This window comes from Streptopelia decaocto (assembly GCF_964273445.1).
Source record: "Streptopelia decaocto genome assembly, chromosome: 6".
Classification (NCBI taxonomy): domain Eukaryota; kingdom Metazoa; phylum Chordata; class Aves; order Columbiformes; family Columbidae; genus Streptopelia; species Streptopelia decaocto.
In genome coordinates, this window is record NC_138660.1 from 48,959,640 (window position 1) to 48,982,235 (window position 22,596).

At 35.3% G+C, this 22,596-nt stretch overlaps 1 protein-coding gene across 9 annotated transcripts in view; it reads right to left on the reverse strand.

The window, feature by feature from the left end:
• Window positions 1–22,596, reverse strand: part of LOC309441201 (sodium channel protein type 2 subunit alpha) — a gene marked incomplete at both ends in the record, with an annotated part of 54,321 nt that overhangs the window by 3,159 nt on the left and 28,566 nt on the right. For all 9 annotated transcript variants that reach the window (XM_082055716.1, XM_082055723.1, XM_082055721.1 and 6 more), the window contains 8 exons: window positions 648–772; window positions 1,834–1,975; window positions 3,650–3,703; window positions 4,229–4,510; window positions 8,804–8,926; window positions 11,059–11,232; window positions 11,680–11,834; window positions 12,167–12,287. In XM_082055716.1, the coding sequence (XP_081911842.1) occupies window positions 648–772; window positions 1,834–1,975; window positions 3,650–3,703; window positions 4,229–4,510; window positions 8,804–8,926; window positions 11,059–11,232; window positions 11,680–11,834; window positions 12,167–12,287 (1,176 nt within the window). The remainder of the gene's footprint in view (window positions 1–647; window positions 773–1,833; window positions 1,976–3,649; window positions 3,704–4,228; window positions 4,511–8,803; window positions 8,927–11,058; window positions 11,233–11,679; window positions 11,835–12,166; window positions 12,288–22,596) is intronic.

Genomic DNA, 22,596 nt, shown 5'->3' on the forward strand with positions numbered 1-22,596 from the left:
CAAAGTTTTCAAGCCCCAAGTTCAGTGGTCTTCATGCCACCAAAATACTTTAAACCTATTTCTTCAATTTTTAAGCTATAGAGAATTTACTGGTGGTTGGACTGGCCACTGAGCAGGTTCCACAATCCAAAGTAGACTTGCAGACCTGGAGTCCCTCTGCCCCAGCTAGAACCTGCTCTCCAGTGCTAGGGTAGCCCTTGCTCAGGAGAGCAAACCCTTGTACGGACTGTGCAACAGGAATGTGAGGGGCAAAAAGGACTTTTTTTCAGGCAACGATACACTAACTTGCCCCTATACAGCACTTTCAGAGTCTTTCTTCATGACTGAAAAAGCGTGTGCCCTAAGGCTTTCATATATTTTGACAAATATACCACATTTAATGTTTTTAATCAAACTAGTGTTTTGAAAAAATGCCACATAAAATGTCATTGCCATCAGCGGAGAGAAAATGAGGGGGGGAAAAAGGGAAGGGAAGAGTCCTCCATAGTTAGACTACAAAAGAGAAAAAAAATTGAATTTCAGATGAATAAGGCTTTTCTTATATCCCTTGGTCTTTTACGTTACAACTTAACTCAGCCTAAAGCATAACTGAAACAATCCCATTTTTAAATAAACATAAAAATAACAGAAAATCAATTTATTCTTACTGCTGGTCGAGGTATAGGCTTTTGTGGTTTCTTTGAACCTAATTTTTTCATTGCGTTGTAGTATTTTTTCTGTTCTTCTGTCATAAAAATGTCTTGACCTCCAAAGTAAACCAAAGAGACAAAAACTGGTTACAATCATGTATCTCTATTGATTACATATAAGCAAAGACACTGAATGGTAATTATCACTCTTGTTCACATTCTCATCTGTGGGAAAAAGTAGGACAGAGATAAAAATCCGCTTTTATTATGATTATTAGCACTTTGGTAATAGAAGAATTGCTTTACATATTCCACTTAATGTTTAGAATGATTTTTGCATTGTTTGTGGCAGACCTCTGCATTTCATTGGCGAGATGGGAGGTACAGAGGAAGAAGAGGTGCCTTTTCTTTGTTCTACTCAACGCCATCAGTTATTAGAGAGGCACAAACTAATAAAATATTCTAGTCCCCTCCTCTTGTTTTTTCTCTAGAGTAAATTTTGGCAAAATTTCAGAACTGACATCTATGATACCAAAGGAGAATTAGAAAATATCCAGATGGTCATATTTCACAACGCTTTTTGCTCGACTGGGGCAGAACTTGAAGCAGGAGATCCTGAAACTACTAACTGGAATGGGTAGAAAAAAAAGACAATTTCTCTCCAGCTCAAACCATTTCAGCACATGGATCCAACAGCACTTCTCCCACTCCAACAGCACTTTTTGTAGCCAGATAGTTTAGTTAAGTTCTGCAGCTGAAACACTGACACCTTTTGAGGCAGCGTTGACAAAATAAAAAGGCTAAGGAGAGTACAAATAAAGATAATACAATGTTTATTATTAGAGTTCAGAAATCCACACTGCTGATCTCGGAGACATGAAGGCAGTAGAGCTAAGAGTTTCTATAGCTACATTTAGCCTTTTTGATGGTTAGCCTTTTGGAGTCTATTATGGACTCCAGCCTGAAATTCACATCTTTACAAAGATGACTTTGGGTATTTTACTAACCATGGATAGACATATCACTTGTCCATCAAATCCTCATCAAGCCAAATAATAAGCTTTAATAATTTAATGTATTTAATATGCAGAGCACATCTTAATTTATCATAAAATGAAAAGTAATATTTTATTAATAAAGTTATTGTGTGTGGACCAAATATAAGTATTTTTTTAGCTTTCTTTTCAGAATAATGATGAAGTACTTATCTTCTTTTTCTGCTGGTTGAAATTGTCTATGATGACACCAATGAAAAGGTTCAAGGTAAAGAATGATCCAAATATGATAAAGATGACAAAGTAAAGATACATGTACAGGTTATCTTCATACTTAGGCTGATCCAAAACCTACAGAAAAAACACAGAAACTAGGCTTTAGTTTAACTGCGTGCATAGAATCAAATATATGCTGGGTAGAGTTCAGAGCAGAGCTTGGTCACCCTGATCTTTTCTTCTTATGGTCAAGTTGCCACATATCAGTCCCAATGATCTTCAATCTATGAAGTTAAATTCTTAACAAAGAACTTTGCTATCAAACTTGATATTTCATTTTTAAAAAATGTAACTGGCCTATATAGGCATAGAATAGATACTGAAGGCACAATTGGTTTAAACTAGTATGGTACCATCTGTCTGAGTCTGTAGACAACCAGAAACACCAGCTTGTAAACCTGCAAAGTTTCCTGTTTATCTCATGAGAAGCCTTAGATGTGGGTTTGTGGAGCTCTCACTGCTATATTCACTTAGAAAACTGCCCTGGATTACGGAAGAGAGGCATCCAAGCCCTGTTTAGAGTAAGAATATTCTCTTGGTGCAGCTATGCACATTTGCTGTACTACAACAGGCTTCCCAGTGTGAGTGTAGCTCACCAAAACATTGGAGCTTTACCATGACAGCTTATTCAGCTGTCTACTTAGAACTAGAGGACAACTTGCACCTAGGGTGTATTAGAAGGGGGGTGGTTAGTAGGTTGAGAGAGGTTCTCCTTCCCCTCTACTCTGCCCTGGTGAGACCACACCTGGAATATTGTGTCCAGTTCTGGGCCCCTCAGTTCAAGAAGGACAGGGAACTGCTGGAGAGAGTCCAGCGCAGGGCAATGAAGATGATTAAGGGAGTGGAGCATCTCCCTTATGAGGAAAGGCTGAGGGAGCTGGGTCTCTTTAGCTTGGAGGAGACTGAGGGGTGACCTTATTAATGTTTACAAATATATAAAGGGTGAGCGTCATGAGGATGGAGCCAGGCTCTTCTCGGTGACAACCAGTGATAGGACAAGGGGCAATGGGTTCAAACTGGAACACAAGAGGTTCCACTTAAATATGAGAAGAAACTTCTTCTCAGTGACGGTGACAGAACACTGGAACAGGCTGACAGAACACTGGAACAGGGAGGCTGTGGAGTCTCCTTCTCTGGAGACATTCAAAACCAGCCTGGACACATTTCTGTGCAACCTCATCTGGGTGTTCCTGCTCCGGCAGGGGGATTGGACTAGATGATCTTTCAAGGTCTTTTCCAATCCCTAACATTCTGTGATTCTGTGAGGGAGCAAGGGGAAGGCAAAGAGGTAAGAAAACGCACTGGCCGAGTTAAGAATAGGAACTGTGTGCTGAAGAAAGGAATCAGGCAGCTTGCAAAGTACAGTGAAAGTCTCAGCTTTAAAAAAAGATCAGTGTTACAAAAAATCATCTCTACACTGTGTATCGGTGCCTGTTTCCAAATGCAAAGAATGCCTCAATGCACACAACAGGAGGAAGAAAAGGCATTTCATGGAAATAGTTGTCTGCTGTGGAATTGAAGAATTTTTGTCCAACTGTACCATAGAGAACATGGAATCCTTCAGGACTGTTCCTCTGCTTTCTTTGTCTCTTGTATTTTTCCTATAATTTCCATTTTCTTTAACTACAAGACTATAATAATTCCTTGTTCTCTTATTTTTACTGTTATTTCTAAAAGATGTTAAAATTACATTCTTCAATCTTGGAGCTCATAGAGTCAAAATAAATGGAGTCAAGGGGCTATACTTACATTACGAGAATCCACAGCTGCGTACATGATATCCATCCATCCTTTAAATGTAGCCTGTAAACAGAACACTGGAGTTTACCTCATGCTTTTCCTGGAAAATGGCTTGTCAGAAACATTGTTTAAGAGCTGAAGACTAAGTGTCTTTAGTGCTCATCATGAACACCAGCACAGTGCAATACTAATAGGTGACTCTTGCCTTCTATTGTATGTTCTATTCATATATGAGAACTGCAAGTGAATCCTAATATCTGACTATAGATGACACAGGATCAGTTAAGAACTTTCATCAATTACGAGTTATAGCTGATATAAAAGTTTCTTTCTGTGTGTGAGCAAAGTAGGTGTGCTTTAGGTAGATTCAATGCATCCAAGGTGAATTAGGTTTGAATTATGTATTTTTTCTCATAGTCAGCATTGTATTATTTCTATAGAGTCACAGGTTTATCTCACACTTTATAATTGCAAACCAAGAAGTGAAAGACAAGATTTCTAAATGAAAGAAACAATGAAACATTACTTTTACTGTTACAAGTAAACAACAGAGACATAGAAAAGAGAAATAAAGGAATGGTGACTTACCACTTGAAGCAGAGAAAGATAACCAAGGCCTACATTATCAAAGTTAACCTTCACATTCTTCCATCGGGCTGTTTCATTGTTCTTTATGAGCTCCTCACATTGACTATAGTTGTTGATTTGGCTGATATCAAATCTCTCATCAGTTGTAGTGTTAACACAGTAGTAAAATTTTCCAGCAAATAGATTTACTCCCATGATACTGAAGATCAGCCAGAATATAAGGCAAACAAGAAGCACATTCATGATGGATGGAATTGCTCCTAAAAGGGCATTCACAACCACCTAGAGTACAAACAAAATCAAAGAGAGACTGTGTAAGAACACAGGCACCGGTATCTTACAAATGCCTCATCAGCCTTTCTTAAATGCAATATTTGTATTACACGTTCTTAATTGTTGAGAGTAAATGTAAGAAAAGCAGTATAGAGGAAAGATAAAACATCAAGACGCTTTGATGGAAAAACATACAAGCAGTAGCAAATGGTAGCTTTAAAGAACAGGAAAAAGAAGAAGAGACAGGTAAAATGAAAAAAAAAATAAAAGAAAAATGTCAGCATTTATTACTTCATTTTAGAATATTTACTAAATGTATGTCTGCAAAACTATATGCGCAATATTTATAAACAGTCCAAATCAACATTGCTGAACAGATTTTTAACTGAAAGCAATTTTCAGACTTCTTTTAAATATAAGAAAACTCAGGGATGTCTGCATGTTCATTTGGATGGTTATACATAAATTCAGAAAAGTAGACGTGTTTAAACCAGGAAACCAGCTGAGTGTCTGAACCCAGAAAAGCTGGTAGTGTTCAGGCAAGTGGCAGATAAGACTTGGCAAAGGAAGAGACTCGGTTTCATTCCCAAATAAATTTTAGGGAAAATTAGGCTTCAGGAAAGAAAAATATGAAAATGAGTTCATGTATGATGATGAATTATAATAAAAGATGCTGGAATAAAAATAAAATAGCAAAGAAAATAAAATTAGGGAGAAAGTAGGTCCATTATGAATGAGAATGATTATTTAATGATGAAATTGATGAACTGCTAAATTAGTTAACTCCTATTTTAAATCTGTTTGTAAGTCTAACAATATAAAACTTAATACCTATGGAGCACAGCTGCCACTTTTGCCAAAACAATAGATTTAGATCCTTAGAACCTAACAAAGATTTTCTTTTAAAAATGCTGGACTTTAGGTATTAAATAGATATGATTATTTATATTTCATTTAGTTTGTATAATGTAGGTACTACAACAGATCCTCTAGCACACTATTCATCTCTACTTGAGATACAAATATGTAGCTTAAGCCTGTAAAATAATTTGGCATTACATTTATATCTCTTATACAATTAACAGGCTCCATAGAATCAATTACTTATAAAATTAGTAATGTATGTAGATCACCTTTCATTCCTTGCCATTTTACAGAATAGAAAATAAAACCTTTGAATGTTAGAGTAGGTGCTGAACCACCACTGTGTGTACCACATAGTTGCCTTGGGCTGAAGGAAAGAAATACTTGTTTTACTTTCAGGGCTCCAGTTCTGCCTAAACAATACATCTTTGGTGTGATACATACTTTGGACAATATTAGAGATCATACAGGACTTCAGTGACGTTGTTATGTTAAATTTAGGAGCTGGACCAAATGAGATTCTTTTCAAGGAAAATTACTCTATGACTCTATAAAAGCACAGAATGGTGGATGAAGTGGTAACATCATTTTTATTCCCCAATTCAGGAATTTTTTCTAGATATATATTAGTTCTTATTTTTACATTATTTTTATTTAAAGTTATCATCTTAATTCTTCTACTTAAAAACATAAGCAGATTTCTTAAATCTAATATCATCCATCAGGAACAATTATTGAGATATAAAGGGATAGCTAATGAAGTGAAAATATTTGTCCTCAAGCTTTCAGTCTCATTACACTGGAGAATTCTGTTGTTCTTTCTGCTACAGCTGCAGGTCCAGTCATGTTATTCTTTCTTTAATTGCTGGATTTCTACAGCTGACCTACTTGCTCTGGTTTCAGTCTGAGTCCTGAAGCTATAGCAGGACCAGCTTGTAATGTGAATCATTTGAAGACACTCAAAACATACTGTTGAGCATCACTGAAAACACTGATCCAAGACACTTTCTAGCTTCCATTGCTAGTAGGGGTGTGAGAAAACACAGCAAGTGAAAGTACAGAAAGCATTAGAAAGACATTGAAAGCATTGTTTAGTGGTGAGAAAAAAGAGGTAGTACATGTCTAGCACTACACAGCAGCGAGTGATACTGACTGCGACAGGGCGCAGACAGATTATACTCCCACAGGCTACTTTCATGAAGGCCCAAGTGCAAATTAAAGTGTATTTGCCCTAGCAATAGTAGTGGTGGGAAGACACAGCGCAAACATCATGTTTTCCATAGGGGCAATGTTTCCATTATTAGTTTGGGCAGGCACTGGCCCTGATCCTAGAGAATAGTATGGGGGATTAAACATTTCAGACGTGTAGAATGGAATTTCTTACTTGTATACAGGAAATATTATTCTCACTTGAAGTAATTTTAAGGCCTATGCAAATACGTGACCCATACTATATTGTCATATTTTCAATTCATAGATGTTAAACACCAATGAAATTCCTAAGCTGTGACAGACATCTTGAATTTCCATGTATCAGACCTTAAAACCTTCTTATACTAACTTCTTCACCAACTTGAGCTAGTGTATCTTTAAAGATATTAAGCCTGAAAGGAATTACTTTAAATAAGGTAAAATTCATTGTATCCATAGGAACATTTCAATGTCTATTTGCCCAACTAGCAAGAATATAGGTCACATTTATAGTCTGAAGTTATCTAGCTTCATCCACTGCTTTTTATTGTATCTTTTGCTGAAGTGATAAATCTTGTCCTTATCTGGATATTTTACAACGAGGTACAGTTAGTACATCAGGATCAAATCAGTAGGTAAAGTTTACATCAACATGGAAGTTGAAAATTACCTATAAACCTTCATGACAAACTGATAGTTTTTCCTTGCCCTAAATTACCACTTAAGCTATTTACCATGCATAGGAAATTTGTAATATTTTGTATTCAGTTGGGTTTTCTCTTTTTGCTAACCATTATCATAAAAGACCAACAGCTAATGTGTTTTTTAGCAAGATGCTATTGAAATTTTGGATAGGCTTATGTCTGGTATAAACACCCCAAATTTTCAAATTTGCTTCAGCAGAGTTCCAGAAATTTGTTGGAGGCAAGAGAAGTGGTATTTTCTATTTGAATGTATAGCCTTTCATCACAGCCTCTTTGCTTTTTGGTTGAAGTCTTTTACTCTCCACACACATGAAGCATCACATTTTCTTGAGAAGCTCACCAATTTGTAGTCAGCTTATAAATTTGCTAATCTGCTTGTAACTTGGGGTGCCAAAGACCAGTGATTGCAGTAGGGAGCTTACCCAAGGATACCTTTTAATTACAGTAATGAGCTTTCAGCTCAGGTGCATCTGCTGATTAGATCTATGGCGATATGTCCAAGGCAGACAGATGGACCCTGAAGGTATAAGATATCTTCTTGTGGCTGGAGCTAGAAATATGTCCCAACTCCAGTTTCTTGACTACTGTCCCTAGGAGAGACACTTCTAGAGAGTTCATGTCATGTAGAATGCATAAGGTCTCTCTCCATTTCAGTGCACCAAAGAAGGCATCCAAACTAATCAACCTGACTCTGCACTGGAACAGACTGAGAGCGCCCAGCTGGGCAGCTGAGGGCCTCAGCTGTGGTAACTGATATGGTGATAACCAACAGCTGGGGATAGTAACATCTCAAATATATGCAACTCCATCAGCAAAAGTCTCTGATATGTTTTCAGGCTGCGTAGTGCTCTATAGATTATATATCAACATTTAAAAATCAATACGGAAAGCAGTAAGCAACTGATTTAGGCCAGGAATCACAAAACCAGTTCCATCTTTGATATGCTAGAAAAGTTGTCTTAAATAGGACCCACTAGTTCTAATCCGAAAGAGCGAAGCTATTTTAACACTGCCAATTTACTTATTAACATAGGAATTCATTACAAAAATTTTAAATAGTAACAGAAATTTCCAATTAACATTTACAGAATAGTAGGTTAAAAGATATTTGACAGACTATGCATGATATTCTATACTTGTATGAAATACATGTGCATATATATGTGTGTATATGTGCACACACTTTTATGAGGAAGTATTGCATTTTTTAAAACTGTTCTGACTATAACAATATTTATTTGTATGGGATAAATTGAGTTTTGTAGTAACATTGCATAGATCCATGCAGTTGATAAATCCTTGAGGCCTCCAGGAAAATGTGAAATACGGTGAAAGGCCAAGGAGCCTAAGTAAGCATAACAATGTGCGCAATAACACATGAATTCATATAAGCAGATGAAGTCTTTTGCTTATATGTTAGTGATAAATGTAAAATATATAGGATGGTAGTGTAGCATTTCTGCATGGATTTGTTGTTGATTATTCAGCATGCATTGTTTCTGTGAATGCATGCATTACTTCAGGTTCTTTCATTTTGTCTTACCCTCATCCCTTCAAATCGCGACAAGGCTCTCAGAGGTCTCAAAGCTCTTAGTGTCCTAAGGGATTTAATCGCACCAAGTTCTGAGTAGCCCAAGGCATTAGCTGTTAAGCTAACCAAAGAGACCTACACAAAAACAGAAAGGCAATATTGCTCATTCATCCTGTATATCCTTTTGATACATATGGTGGGAATGATGTGTGCCCTGAACTTCTCAAGAAGATTCAAGGCTGGACCTCTTTCTCCAGGAATCCCTCTATAATGCAGAAAGATCTTTTGTGTCAGACAATGTAGAATTAAAGTATATTCTAAGTACCTGTTGACGAAACCATGTTGGTAGAATGGTATCAAAATGCCTTCTAAATTCACATAAACCAGTCAACATTTGGTGGCATTTAAAGAAAAATGAAGTCACATGCAAAAAGAAAACTCCCAAAAGCTGTGTGAATTGGAATGGTCAGTTTAGGTGAGGACTTCCCATGGTATCTTCGGAACTTGACGAGAATATAAAAGCTCTCAAAAAACACATCCAGACCTGGCCTTTGGTCAAATGTAACTTTCTAGTGTCCAGAAAATCTTATTCAACAGCCATAGCTACCAGTGCTGTTCAGATTTAACCGGACTAATCAAGACTGATAACCAACTGTTTGTTAGACAATGGTAGAAGCTTCATTGTTAGGTATATCCACACTTCATTACATTCCCTGTGACTCCTTTAATCACTCCATCATTTCTGGCTTGCATAACGCTGGTCTGGTCTGCAGGCAGATGAGTAAATAAACTAGAATAGCTGTAAAATAAATAATACAATTATCTTTCATCAGTAATCCTTAAAAATGTATTTATAGTAAGCCATTGGGAAGGAGTGGCCCTAGAAAAGTAAAAAACAAAACACCAAAAACCCCAGCGTGTTCTATTTCCCTCCATTTTATGCCCTTCCCTTTCATCCTTCCTGCTCTCTCCTAATTAATTTCCAATTTTTTTGCTTCATTATCTCAATCCTCCAACTAAAGATTTTGAAACATCCATCAGAGATTAATTTTTTCCATGCAAAAAATTGTACCAGGGTAAGATTGCCAAGAAAAACTTACAGAGCTATTTATAACGTTTACAGAAATAACTAAACCACAGATTATCAAATAAGAATTCACTATTTGTCGATAAATACAATAAACATATAATAAGAGTGTAAAGTGTTGTCCACGGTGTCTCTGTAAAGCTCTACTGATCACGGTAGTTTAGTCATCTGATATTTCACAAGGGTACAGATTCAATCGCAGAAAACTAAGTGTGTATATAGTAATGTTTTGCCATAGGATCTGCAATGCTAGTACAGATTTAAAAGTTATAATGTTTTCCAAGTTCTGTATAGTAAAGACTTCATGGTCTGTCATATGATTGTAGTTTTAGGGAGATACAGAGATTTCTATGGAATTGTACTGCTTTTTGGAATGAGCGAACAAGTGATTCAAGACACATTCTTACCTTGCATTCCATGGGAATGAATATGTGGAACTGAGAGTTGCCCTATTAGCACAGACAGATGTAGTCAGGCTATTGGGGGTGAAAGGGAAACGAATGGCTGCTGTATGGTTAAAGATCTGTAGGCTTCCACTTATACTACCCAGTACTCTGTATACATCGTTGAGCATGTAGACTTGAAATTGCAATGCACTTCTAGGTCTCCTTCAAACATTGTGCACCTGCTCCTTGGTGGTGCAGCCTTTTCAAAATCATTTGAGAACCCGTTCTAAGGGAGCTCATCTGCAGCTCTCCAAGTGTATCTTTAAGTTCTTCTGTGTGATGCAGTGCAAAATGCAAGAGTACAGAATAGTATAATGGAACAGATAGTTCCTAGCAGTATTTTCCTTTCATATTACACAGAATGACAGGACACTAACAGAATTGATTAAAATGTTAGAAACCTTTAAAGAAATTGCTTCGAAATATTTAAATTCCATGTACCTCAAAAACTGAAGATCATGAATAGCATCCTTTCCACATGGTGGAAGAAATAGTAAAAAACATCATTTCAAGGAAGCATTATAATGTCATAAAACTAGAAAATATCAACAAAACATCTTTAGAGTAATAAATATGTCTAAATATTTTTTTCTTTTCAGAACAGAATTATAAACCATACTATAAAAAGAGTTTTAAAATGGAGTTTCCATTGAATAGAAGAGAAAGCTTATCCTGAAAACTTAATATTCTGATTTTTAGAGCCTGTCATACAGGATGTGAAAAAGAATACATACATCAACAATCAGGAAGTCCAGCCAGCACCACGCATTAGTGAAATAGGTTTGAAAGCCATAAGCCACCCATTTTAAAAGCATTTCCAGAATGAAGATATAAGTAAAGACTTTGTCAGCATATTCCAGCATAGTCTTGATAGTTTTACGTTGCTCTATGTATATATCTTCAAATGCCTGTGAAAAAGATTTTTAAAGACATAATAAAGTATCTTCAAAATTTGCAGTGTGGTATATAGTAGCAAAGAAAGAATTTGAAAGATACATGTGATGATAAAGCATATATCCTGCCCTCAAGCTCAACTTTTGCTTTCACTCCATACTGTAGTCTCTTCATAAAGCTGGGTCCAAACACAATATTCATCAATATGAAGACATGTGACTACCAGTCTGAAATAACTAATTTCTATTTGCATTAACACTACATTTGGAACTTGCCATTTTTTTTCATAGCTTGCAGGCAAACTCTTAGGTATTCTACAATACATGCTGAATATACGTTGACATTAGAACATTTATGAATTGGATATTAAATTCTGATATGTTACCTGCAGCTATACAATTAACTATACTTCTAAATGCTTGCTGCTTAAAATAGACACAATAGTTGTATATTGAATTTACCAGAGCACCACTGCTGAGAAGAATCATGAAGACAATGAAGGTCTCAAACCAGTTGTGTTCAACAATCTTATAGCAGGTTTTCCTAAGATTCCACCAGATTTTCCCTTTCCCATCTTCTACACTGACTTGACAGCATTTGAATCTCCGCACACAGCCTAAGTGCAATGATAAACGTTGAGATGTCAGTGTAAGGTAAATATTGAACAGAAGGCTTATTTCATTACTACCGCAATAGGTGCTTGTAAATAAGTATCTCCTAATTGACTATTTTATTTTCAACATTTGAAGTCAAAGCTTTGTAACTCTTATAATACTTTCCAAGGAGAGAGAGGGAGCATGAGAACAGTATATTTCTGGGAATACCTCTGAAGGAGTTACTAATACAAACAGAAAATACAACTATAAACACAAGGCTTCTCCTAGATTTAGAATAAAAATAGAATCCAGCCTAAATCAACACAGTTAGGTCTAATCAACTTGCACCAACCTTCTGTAAAACAAGCCTCTGGCTCCAGCGATTCTTCAGGTTCTGCTTCTGGCTGTTCCCCTTCTGCAGGTAGTCCAATATCAACTGTACTGCCTTCCGATGAACTCGATGCATTTAATTTCTGTGAATGAAGCCCCACATAATTATTTTGTTCAATTGTATTTATTTTTAATTGAGATTTGTATTTGAAATGCATACCAAAATACTTCACATGTATTCCGTGCTCTGACATTAAAACAATTTCTTACCTATAATCTATAAAGCCAATTTGCTCTACTACAGGTGAGGTCACAAGATTAGAAACTACATCATGTGCATTTCCCTATTGAAAATATTTTGATATTTTCATACAGGGAATTGCTGAAATTATTAGACTACTATTCTGAGCCACACATAAGAATTCTGAAATTAAATTTCAGTAAATTAGGAATGGGTGCCTTCCACACTTTGTACTGTTTAATTACTCCAATTGTGGCTGCATTTTAGATTACACTTCAGATAGCATATGTTAATACAAATAATTTTCCAACATCATGACCAAACCAACAGCAAGCTGCACAAATGTATTTTCATGTCTCAAGTAAATGTTATTTTATCAAGTCTGTAAAATCTAAGAAGTTTGAATATAAACTTTTCATTATCATTGACATGAAAAGACATAGTATGAGTTGTATAGGATAGTTAAATTCTCTTTCTTTCCAAAAGAGCAGCACATTACTTTAAGAGCAGTAGCTGATATTGTGCATTCTCACTTGCCAATGCATTTTCTTAATTTATTGTGCATTTTGAAACTACTTATTACTTTGGTACAGTACACACACATGTCCAGTCACTACAAAAGCCCCCCAAAATCTTTGGTTTTGGAGGACTAAAGTGAAAACAAATGCTTTAAAAACAATTATGTCATAAAACAATACTGCACCAATGAATCATACTGGTAATATCATCCAAATCTTCAAAATTATTCTTTCACACCATCGCATTATGTTGGTAACAGACAAATATGAGTACTGTAATAAGTAAAAGTAGTTTGATCACGGCATTCTATGACTCTTCTAATGTTATCACTATGTGGAGTATAACATCAGTACAATGGCTGCATTGATAAGTAGCTAATTTTATAAAGGGAATGATGTAAGCAGATACAGTCTATCGGGAATTAATATTAGACAAAGAGGTGGTCCACAGTAATATATAAAGATGTATCTTTGCTAACACTTAGACCTTAAGTTAGAGGCATTATTCCTTTAAAACATGCTTGAGAAGCTCTGAAGTCTATATAGTTTTTAGCAAAGGAAACATAAACAATATTAGTATGTGACTACAGAAAGAACCATGACTTCAATGGAATTTTACCTTGCAGACCATAATAAGTATGTTCTTCAAACAAAAAGATAAATTCCTTTCTCTCCTACTCTGATTTTATCGAATCACACTGACAATATATCATGTTGTGATTTAGACACAGGCTTAACTTTGATTTCTGTGTACTGCGGTACACTAGAGCCCACATTTTAGAGGAAGACCACACAAACAAATGGAAACATTTATTGTAGGGTATATTATGCACATAATTTCAGTGATATCTGCACACCCATTTCTTTCACGTTTCTTTGAAAATCCCAGCTTACATATCCATGTCTCATGTTTGCGCATGAGCTTTAGCATCTATGAGGTTAGGTCCAAAGTGCAAAGATATAGATACACACTTTTCTGCAGGTTACTATTATTTAGAAATTTCTAATGGCAACATATTCAATTTATAGATAATGCACAGCAGTTTGGTCATTGTGGAATACTGCCTCTAAAATGGAGAAACTGGAAAGTATGGGATAAATACTGTAGTCCTCAAGTAAGGACAACAGCATTTAAACATCAGTGGAAGTCAATCATCAGTTTGAGGAAAGGCCAGAAATACCATAAACAACAAGGTACATTCCAGATAAATTTATATATGATGTTATAAATGAACAGTTATCAATACAATACAGTAACTAATTTTTAAACTGAGAAGTGACTGTCTGTTTATATTATGCAGAGTTTTCTTAAAATGTTGCTTGCATCATTCCGATCTGGACAGCATTTTTAGCAGAATGCTGTAGTAGTAGCAGAGCAAACAAAAAACATGAACTAGTTAAACCATACGCTTGAAAGACCTACTGTCCATTCTTTTACAGGAAAATGAAGAGTTCAGTAACTCAGATATTATGCAGTTAGTTTGATCAGCAAACGTTTATTTTAAGAAGGGGTAATGAATTCCTATTACTGAAATTGCATAAGACTAACAGTTAACTCAAGATGGAAGATTAGAGATATCCACTACAAGGAGAGATCAAAAAGATCAGGTAGAAAAGGTAGAAAATGATACAGCAGAGCAGTCAATTATGAGGAACATGGAAAAGCCATCTTTCTTTATGTGGGGCAGTATATATGGTGAGTTGTATCTTACAAATTTCTTCTCCCTTCTTTTAAAGATCTGTAACAATAATCAGGGGAATTAAGCTAAACAGAAAAATCCTAAACTGGATCAACAGCAGCTGAATACTTGAAACCATTAAATGCCTTATCTCACTGAGAATTCAGTTACTCTTCTGTTGTTGATGTAACAGACTATTTCCTTAGTATGCTGTTCTATTATAACTGAATGTAGCTCCAATCTGATCAGTATAAGAAGCAGCATATTATAAAAATAATTCAATAAATTAAATCTGTAATAATTCAATATCATTTGGGGAACAAAAAATTTAAAATTTTCCACAGAAATAATGATTTACTTTTTTGTTTGTTTCTTTGCTATTTTTAACGTTGAATTTATTGTATGGCATACTATACAATATTTATAACATTTAGTATGCGTTACAAAGAGTTAGGAAGGTTTTATGATACAACATCTCAAGATTTTACCAAATCAGTTAAGTTCAGTATGTTAGGAATACTCTTCAGTAACAATTAGGTATTTCCACAGCAAATATCTGCTCTGGTATAAAGCAGCTGACCCAGGGATTTGGGACTGATTTCTATGTATTCAATACAAAAATCACCTGGGAACGGACCATGTTATTGCTGATTATGTTTTGTCCATACATGCTTTAATACATAGAAAAACTTATTGTCACTTATTGTGACTTGCCAGTGTTGACATGTAAGGAATCCAACTGGATAGACTACCCCTAACTGCAGACCCTGATATGATAGGTACGTAGGTAGTATATGTCCCTGTTCTTTACCTTAACATTTCTCAAAGTTACAAAGTTACCTTTGTACCTGATAAATTCTTCTCTGCTCACCAGCATTACAAAACTTAGATTTAGGCAACGCTATATACTTAACATGGATATAGCTAAAAAAAAAAAAAAAAAAAAAGAAGAAGAAGAAAGAAAAAAGAACCTGTAGAAACAAGATAATCACCAAACCCAAATATTATCTTTGATATACCAGTAAGCCCTTTTAAAGCCCTTTTTATACCATGGTTCTAGGTTTCAAAAGTATTCAGTCACCCAGATTATGAGATTTTCCAGGGTCAAGTATTAAACATTCTTGGAGAGTTATGATGCTAGATTTTTTCTGAATGCTAAGGAAATTATTCTCAGAGAAATCTATTTTTCAAAAACCTCAGAATGTACATACTCCATCTCTTTTTCACACAAGACAATAAGGGGACAAAGTACTTACATGGTTCTAAAGCTGCAATATGCTGATTATTATAGATATATATCTATCTTTTATGTCACATCTACCAATAGCATTGCCAGTCATGCTTTAGTCAGTGATAAAGTACAGTATGGGAACAGATTTTAGTTTAAGCTTTCAAGGTAGAAACTGAAAGTAGAAAGCAGCTTGCCTGTCACAGCAGCATTGCAAAAAGCAGCAGCCAAGACTGGGTCAGGAACTTTTGGACATAATTAGTTTCTGAATATCAACAACATCTCATAGATTCATACAATTCTGCTTCACTTACAGCCAGGTCACTCTGAGCTTCCAACATTTCTTTTTTTCTGTTTCCAAGTCAATTATCTGAGAGTAGCTGAACAGCTCTTGGTTTAACATTTTAAACAAAACCTGAAATTTCATGGTTGGCCAGGATGCCACTAATAGCTGTTGAAATTGTAATTTAAGGGACTGAAGGAGCAAAGAGCAGAACAGACACAAGCAGGAAGATGGCGCCAAGAGAAGCCACCATTTTGGTTTTGCTTTTCGTTTCCTTTGCTCCCAAATACCCATGCAAATGTTAAGTAATGGAAATTATATTGTTTTTGTTTTCTCAGTGCTGTGTGGATGTCAGTATGAAAATAAGATGCTCTGTGATATAAATGGCAGTATTATATCCAAACGTATCCAGTCTTTTTCAGTACAGCTGTATCACCTATAAAATGGACCAAGTGGTAAATATCATTGTAGTTCCACTTACGTAATTAAGTGGAATCTGGATATCACTGTTTTCTAGTGCTTTTACAGTCAGGCATAATAACTCTGTCAGTTCAAAAAAACAGACTGTTGTAAATCAAAGCAAAACCATTCTGTGATGGTTATTGTTTGCAAATACTGCAAAAACCCACGATCCTTAAATTATAGTCCACTTTGGGGTTTTTTTTTTTGTTTGTTTTTGTTTTGTTTTGTTTTCTATTCATAATTCCTTTGATCTACTTATTTATGAGCATTTAATAAATGAAAAATTTGCAAGAATGTTGGATGAAAGCAAAAGCATTGTAAGTAGCAGTAGAAATATTTGCAAAAGCACTTCCATTGGAAGCTATTTTAAAAGGCACCTTAATTCACACAAGCAATACCGAAAAGATATTTCTGAAATAGCGCAAGGGACTGCTGCTTATAAAGATTAATTAAGTGAACTCCAATTAACATTAATACCTTAATAGTATCCACTATGAATCACAATATGTCAATATGATCTAACTGATTCACAAACAATCTAAAGCCTAAGTTCTTCAGAATATCACAGAATTTTAAATAATTATTTTTTTTTATTAAAATATGACTTATCAGAGAAATTATTCCTTACAAAATATAAGACAAAAATCTATGCAATAAGTATATTTTAACATCACTGATTTACCAAACTGAAAGCAGCATCATACAATTATGGTGTTGTATATATTAATGCAATGTTTAACAGGTGAGATGTAAGTCATACTGAAGCTGGGAACCTTTTGGTCCAAAATCAGTAGCTTATTTACTAGACTGCTGAAATTTATTACTGATAAGATGCAAATCAGTTTCTCGGGGCAGACAATTTTAGATGTCAATTTGTGAGCGTAGATTAAGGAGCTATGGTAAGACTGACTTGGGCCAGATCTTGCTATCAGTTTTCTCTTTGCACCTCTACACTTGTAAGCATGGGTGTAAGTAAGAGCAGAACTGATCTCTGAATGTTTTACCAGCCAAATACCAGTTTTGTATGAGCTTTTTTAACCAAATGATGGTCACATGCTTTGACTGAGGAAATTAAATGAATTTCATGCTTAATGGTGCTTCAAGTACTGCATATTAGTCTCCAAAATAACTAAATGCTTATACAAGGACTAAAGAACAGCATTTCTAAAAAAAAAAAAAAAAAAATTGTGAAAAAGAAAAACTTAGACTATCATGAGTTTGCAAGTTATCTCCATCATAAGCTAAAATACAATAGTATAAATGTTTTCCAAAACAGCTAGCAGCTTTTCATTATTAAATTTACACATAGACTTATATAAGCTTGTAATGAGAAACATAGTTTACATGTTATATATTCTCTCTTCCTTCAAAAGGAAAGAAAACCCTTCAAAAATAGAAATCTGAAAACTTGATCATCATGATTGGGAAGTTACATGGCATGCACTGCAAAATATTATTAAAATATCATGTTAAGTACAGCATCTGAACGACAGCAATGTCAGGGGCTGCCGATCTTGCCTGACCATGCTGGGATGCGAGTCCCGTGACTCTGCAGAGAGCAGCTGTGCATGTTGGTATTTCATTGCAATGGATGGGACGGGATCATAGCTGAAGAGCATGCAGGCCAGTCAATATCCATTAAAAAGTGATTATGTAGTATATACATATAGATGTATAACTTGCTTATGTAACCTGTGTAAAATTGGTGACACGATGCTCTGCCTTGCTAAAAGGCACCAGAGATGCCCGCTTGACTGATCCAGCTTGGTTCTACTCCTGTGAGAAGTAAGAATGGTAGGAAATGAAGTTCAGGACACAGCATCTCTGCGTTTTTGCACCGAATACTGCTTAAAGTAAAATATACATTATTAACGTGTCTGCAACAGCATTAGGAGACCCCATACTTTTCAAAACATTTAAAAATATCTTGTAACTTGGTATATCGTGGTGTAATTTCTAGCTTAGAAGTTACACTTAGCATAAAAATCTAATTGTTACATAGCTATACATGCACTACAAATTTTTTTTATATAAACCATCCCCGTAGTACTTAAGGACCTAAAAAGGAAATATTATCTTTATTGTTTCTACGCTGGATAGCAGTAATGCAGCTCAGGTCCATGGACCTTTACGTATAGGACAACAGACTCAGCACAGTGGCCCCATATTTGTTAATGGTCCTACTTCCGTGGTAAAGTTTTATTTAGGATTTATTCTCTAATTCCCTTTTTATGTTGTGTTCCACCACTACCACTCTTATGGACACAATGTTTTTATAATTAATTCCATTTTAGGTTTCAGGCAATTTTCTAGAAAATTCCATGTAAATTCACACCTACTAACATGTACAATATTTTATGTATGGTTTCTAGAAAGGCATAATCTAGTTAACATTTCCATCAAAATACTGGAAAAGATGTATGTTTTCATGAAGAATTCACCAAACATTAATATACTTAATTAATACTTGCTAATGGACGATAGTTATTTATTGCTCTTTATCACCGTGAATACGTGTATACGCAAAGCAAAAGCACACAGACACACACTCATTAGCATCTGTCTGTCTTGTGCTAATTGAATGGTTTGGTGGCAGTTTTTAACTTCAGTTTCTTAATTTGTGATGAAGTCACTGCCAGATCAAGATTTGGCAACAACAGACTCATATTAATGATAAAACGTGAGAAGGCAGAAATGCAAGGCACATTATGGCATAACAAAAATGAGCGAGTCTTGAAGAAAAAGCCATTTTTAGTCACTTTCTTAATTTAAAAAATACCTTCTTTTGCTATGGATCATTTTCATGACAAGAGTGTTGCTCGTGTGACTAATAAGCCATCAATCTTCTCTATATCAAAATCCATAGTGGATAAGAATTATCTAGTGAAGAGTAGGAACTAGGATTAAGATTAAAAAATGCACTTTTTTTATTAAAATCTATTTGAAATGTAGGCACTTGAATAAGGAATACACTCACAATGTCTCTGCTTAACTGTTGTGTCTCTCTTTAAGGTGCCTGAAATTTGCAAACATTTCCCTTCTATTTTTCACCTTCAAATTCTGCCAAGAGTAAGAAATTTTGGACCTGAATATGCTCAGAAGAGTTTCAGGCTTGACCAGTCAAAATTGCTCAATTCCTGACCAAATATGCATTTCTTCATCTTATCACCTGAGCAGTTTGCAGTGCCTGAAGCATAATTAATACACACGTTTACAGGATTAAGTGCCTCCAAGAATGCAATGAAGAACACTGTTGTCTTTTAAATATCGTATCTGGAGAAGAAAGCCCTTCTTTCATGGTGGAAGCTTAACGACTGGAGTTCATGCCTCAAATGCAGGATAATCTTCTTTAAAATTTTCCCTATAGGAACTCAAGCCAATATTTTTGTCACCTTGTAGAACAACCCAGTTATAGTTCTTCCTTGGGAAAAGGGAATATTTGACTAATGAAGACAGTCAACAGTCACACCATCCTATTACATAATGAAGAAACAGATGCACCGTTGTCATTGTGGTCATACTCAGTCCTGCTAGCCACCAGCCTATAGTTTTGAATAAGGTATATCCTCCACCTCTTCCACTGACATAATGCTCCTGTGCACTAAAATAAAGATTGAGCAGATTACAAAAGGAAGCAAAAGGGAGAAAGTTGGTGATCAAGGAATTTGCATTCAGATTTCGGTCCCTATTTCAAAGCATTTCAATTTCTGCATTTTAGCCACTGACTACTGACTGTTAAAAATCATAAACAGGTTTTGTAGCAGGGAAAGATTTCTTTCTCAAAACAGATGCCTTCATCATTGAGAACTACCAAAACGCATGTTCTTTTTGCTACCACTGTTCAGTGAATCACAAATTATTTTCTGCACAACAATTGTAGCTTCAGCATAAGAAATGGAGAATACTCCACTAGTATGGAACAGTCCTGCAATTACACTTTTTAAAACAGGCTTCAGCAGCTAATTAATCTAATAATCACTAATGAAAATATTTAAATTACTTCTTTGTCAGTAATTTTAATAAAACATAGTGTTTAAATTAGTAGAGTCCAATTTCACTTCCAGATTACTTTTTGCAGAGCAGTTGCCAATTAAAAATTATCAGAGCTATAAGCTATTTTGATAAAACTTCAGCTAATACGTACATAACTTCATAACTCTTGAAAAAGAACAAGCACAGGAAAATAAAAAGGACAATTTAAAACATGGTTTGCTACTTCCGTGAGTAGTGACAGTATCAGAATCAGCAACATTATCAGAAATAATCTGATGTCAGTAGGAGCACAAAGTAAAGAGAAAAGGGTTTTCCTGAGCACATATTTCTGATCATACTGGGACTTAAAAATCAAAATCTCAGACTGTATCTGTGTCAGAAGATTTTCCTTTAATGCCATTCATACAGTAATATCCTCTGAAGCATTATTGCCAGTTACAGCGTATATACAGAATAAAATAACTGTATCTTCTGCATAATTTCCAATTAAGGCATTTAGAATGTTTTATGAATAACCACAGGTTTAGGCTGACAGCACTCTTGAAACTGATAAGAATACTAAAATTTACAAAGAAATACAGAATGACAGTTAGGCATTTCTTACTCTGTCAAGAGAGCAAAAAATATTTTGTGATGAAGAAACCCAAAGTATTTTGTTTCCTAGTACTGAACCCTAACTTAAAACACTTTATTTCCAAACTTTCATTATATCCTCTGTCTCTCACTATTTGCAAAGCAGGGAAAAGGCTGAAAATGATAGATGGACTTGAACATGATTAGCAAGAAGACTAATCCCAGAAGGACCAGACCTATACCAAGAAATGATCTGATTTACAAAAAGACAGAAAAATAGCTTGTGCCATCACTGTCATATGCCGTCATTATGCGTGATCTCACTGATATGTGGAATTTGATCAGGTTAGCAGCAGAATTTGCTGCTTCTTTGGCAACAGTAAGCTTTGAGACAGTTAACAATGGGAAAATAGAACAATGGAACAGCAGAACACTGGAAAGACAGAACAATGCACTAGGCCTGTGTGGTGTAAAGATGCGTGAAAAAGACTCCTTTTCTTATCCTATGTAGAAAGATGGCATAGAATCAAAATTCTACATTCAAACCAGAAACTTCCATATTATCACCCTCATCATTACATAGAACAATTAAAGGTTAAAACACTACAATTTCTGCTTTGTCTATACCCACGTCGTGGTTTTGAAGAGTGAGATAAATACCAATACAAAAAGTATGAAAAACAAAAAGTTTTTGAGATAATAATAATAAAGAGATTTCTGATAAGAAACAAGAAAATGTGACTGTGTGTGGTGCAGTCTGTACAACAAATGATCTTGGGGTGAGAATTACTAGAAGCTTAACCAAGTTTATAACCTCAGATTACATGTGCAAGGAAATAACTTACAAAAACCTTTGTATTAGTTTATGTCTACGCCACAGCATGCTATACTGTTCAAAAATACCCATGCCAATGCTGAATTAACTAGCATTGGCATTAAGCACAGCACAGATTTACTCCACATGAGGCAGTGTGCCTCCGCCATGTACAAGTGGGCAGGACAGAGCACTGGGTTAAGACAATAACAACTCGCTAACTGCTATCTTGGACTTGTCCATTTGGCACCACATTGTGCCAGAAAGAGCTATATTTTGTTATGGTCAGAGTAGGTAACAAATTCAAGTATCTTGAAGTTTTGAAAATAAAAATGGATGGCCATGTGAAAGGATCTTATACTGCGATATAAAGCTTCATAACTTTTTAACATAAGGTCATTACTTCACTTATTCAGTGGTTTCGCTACTATCAGATGGGTTATTAGTGATTTATATGAAATCATTTAGTGATGCTGGTCCAGTATTCAAATGTACTTGTGATGTATCCAGGTATATTTTGACTGTATCAAAAAGGCTGAATGCACTAGAACGAACTGTTAATTTGATAGGAGGCACTCCAGAAAGCAGCCGAGATCACACCAACTGCACTGATGAAATAAGCACAGAGAAACTTGCACAACCCCCACACATTTTGTAAGAC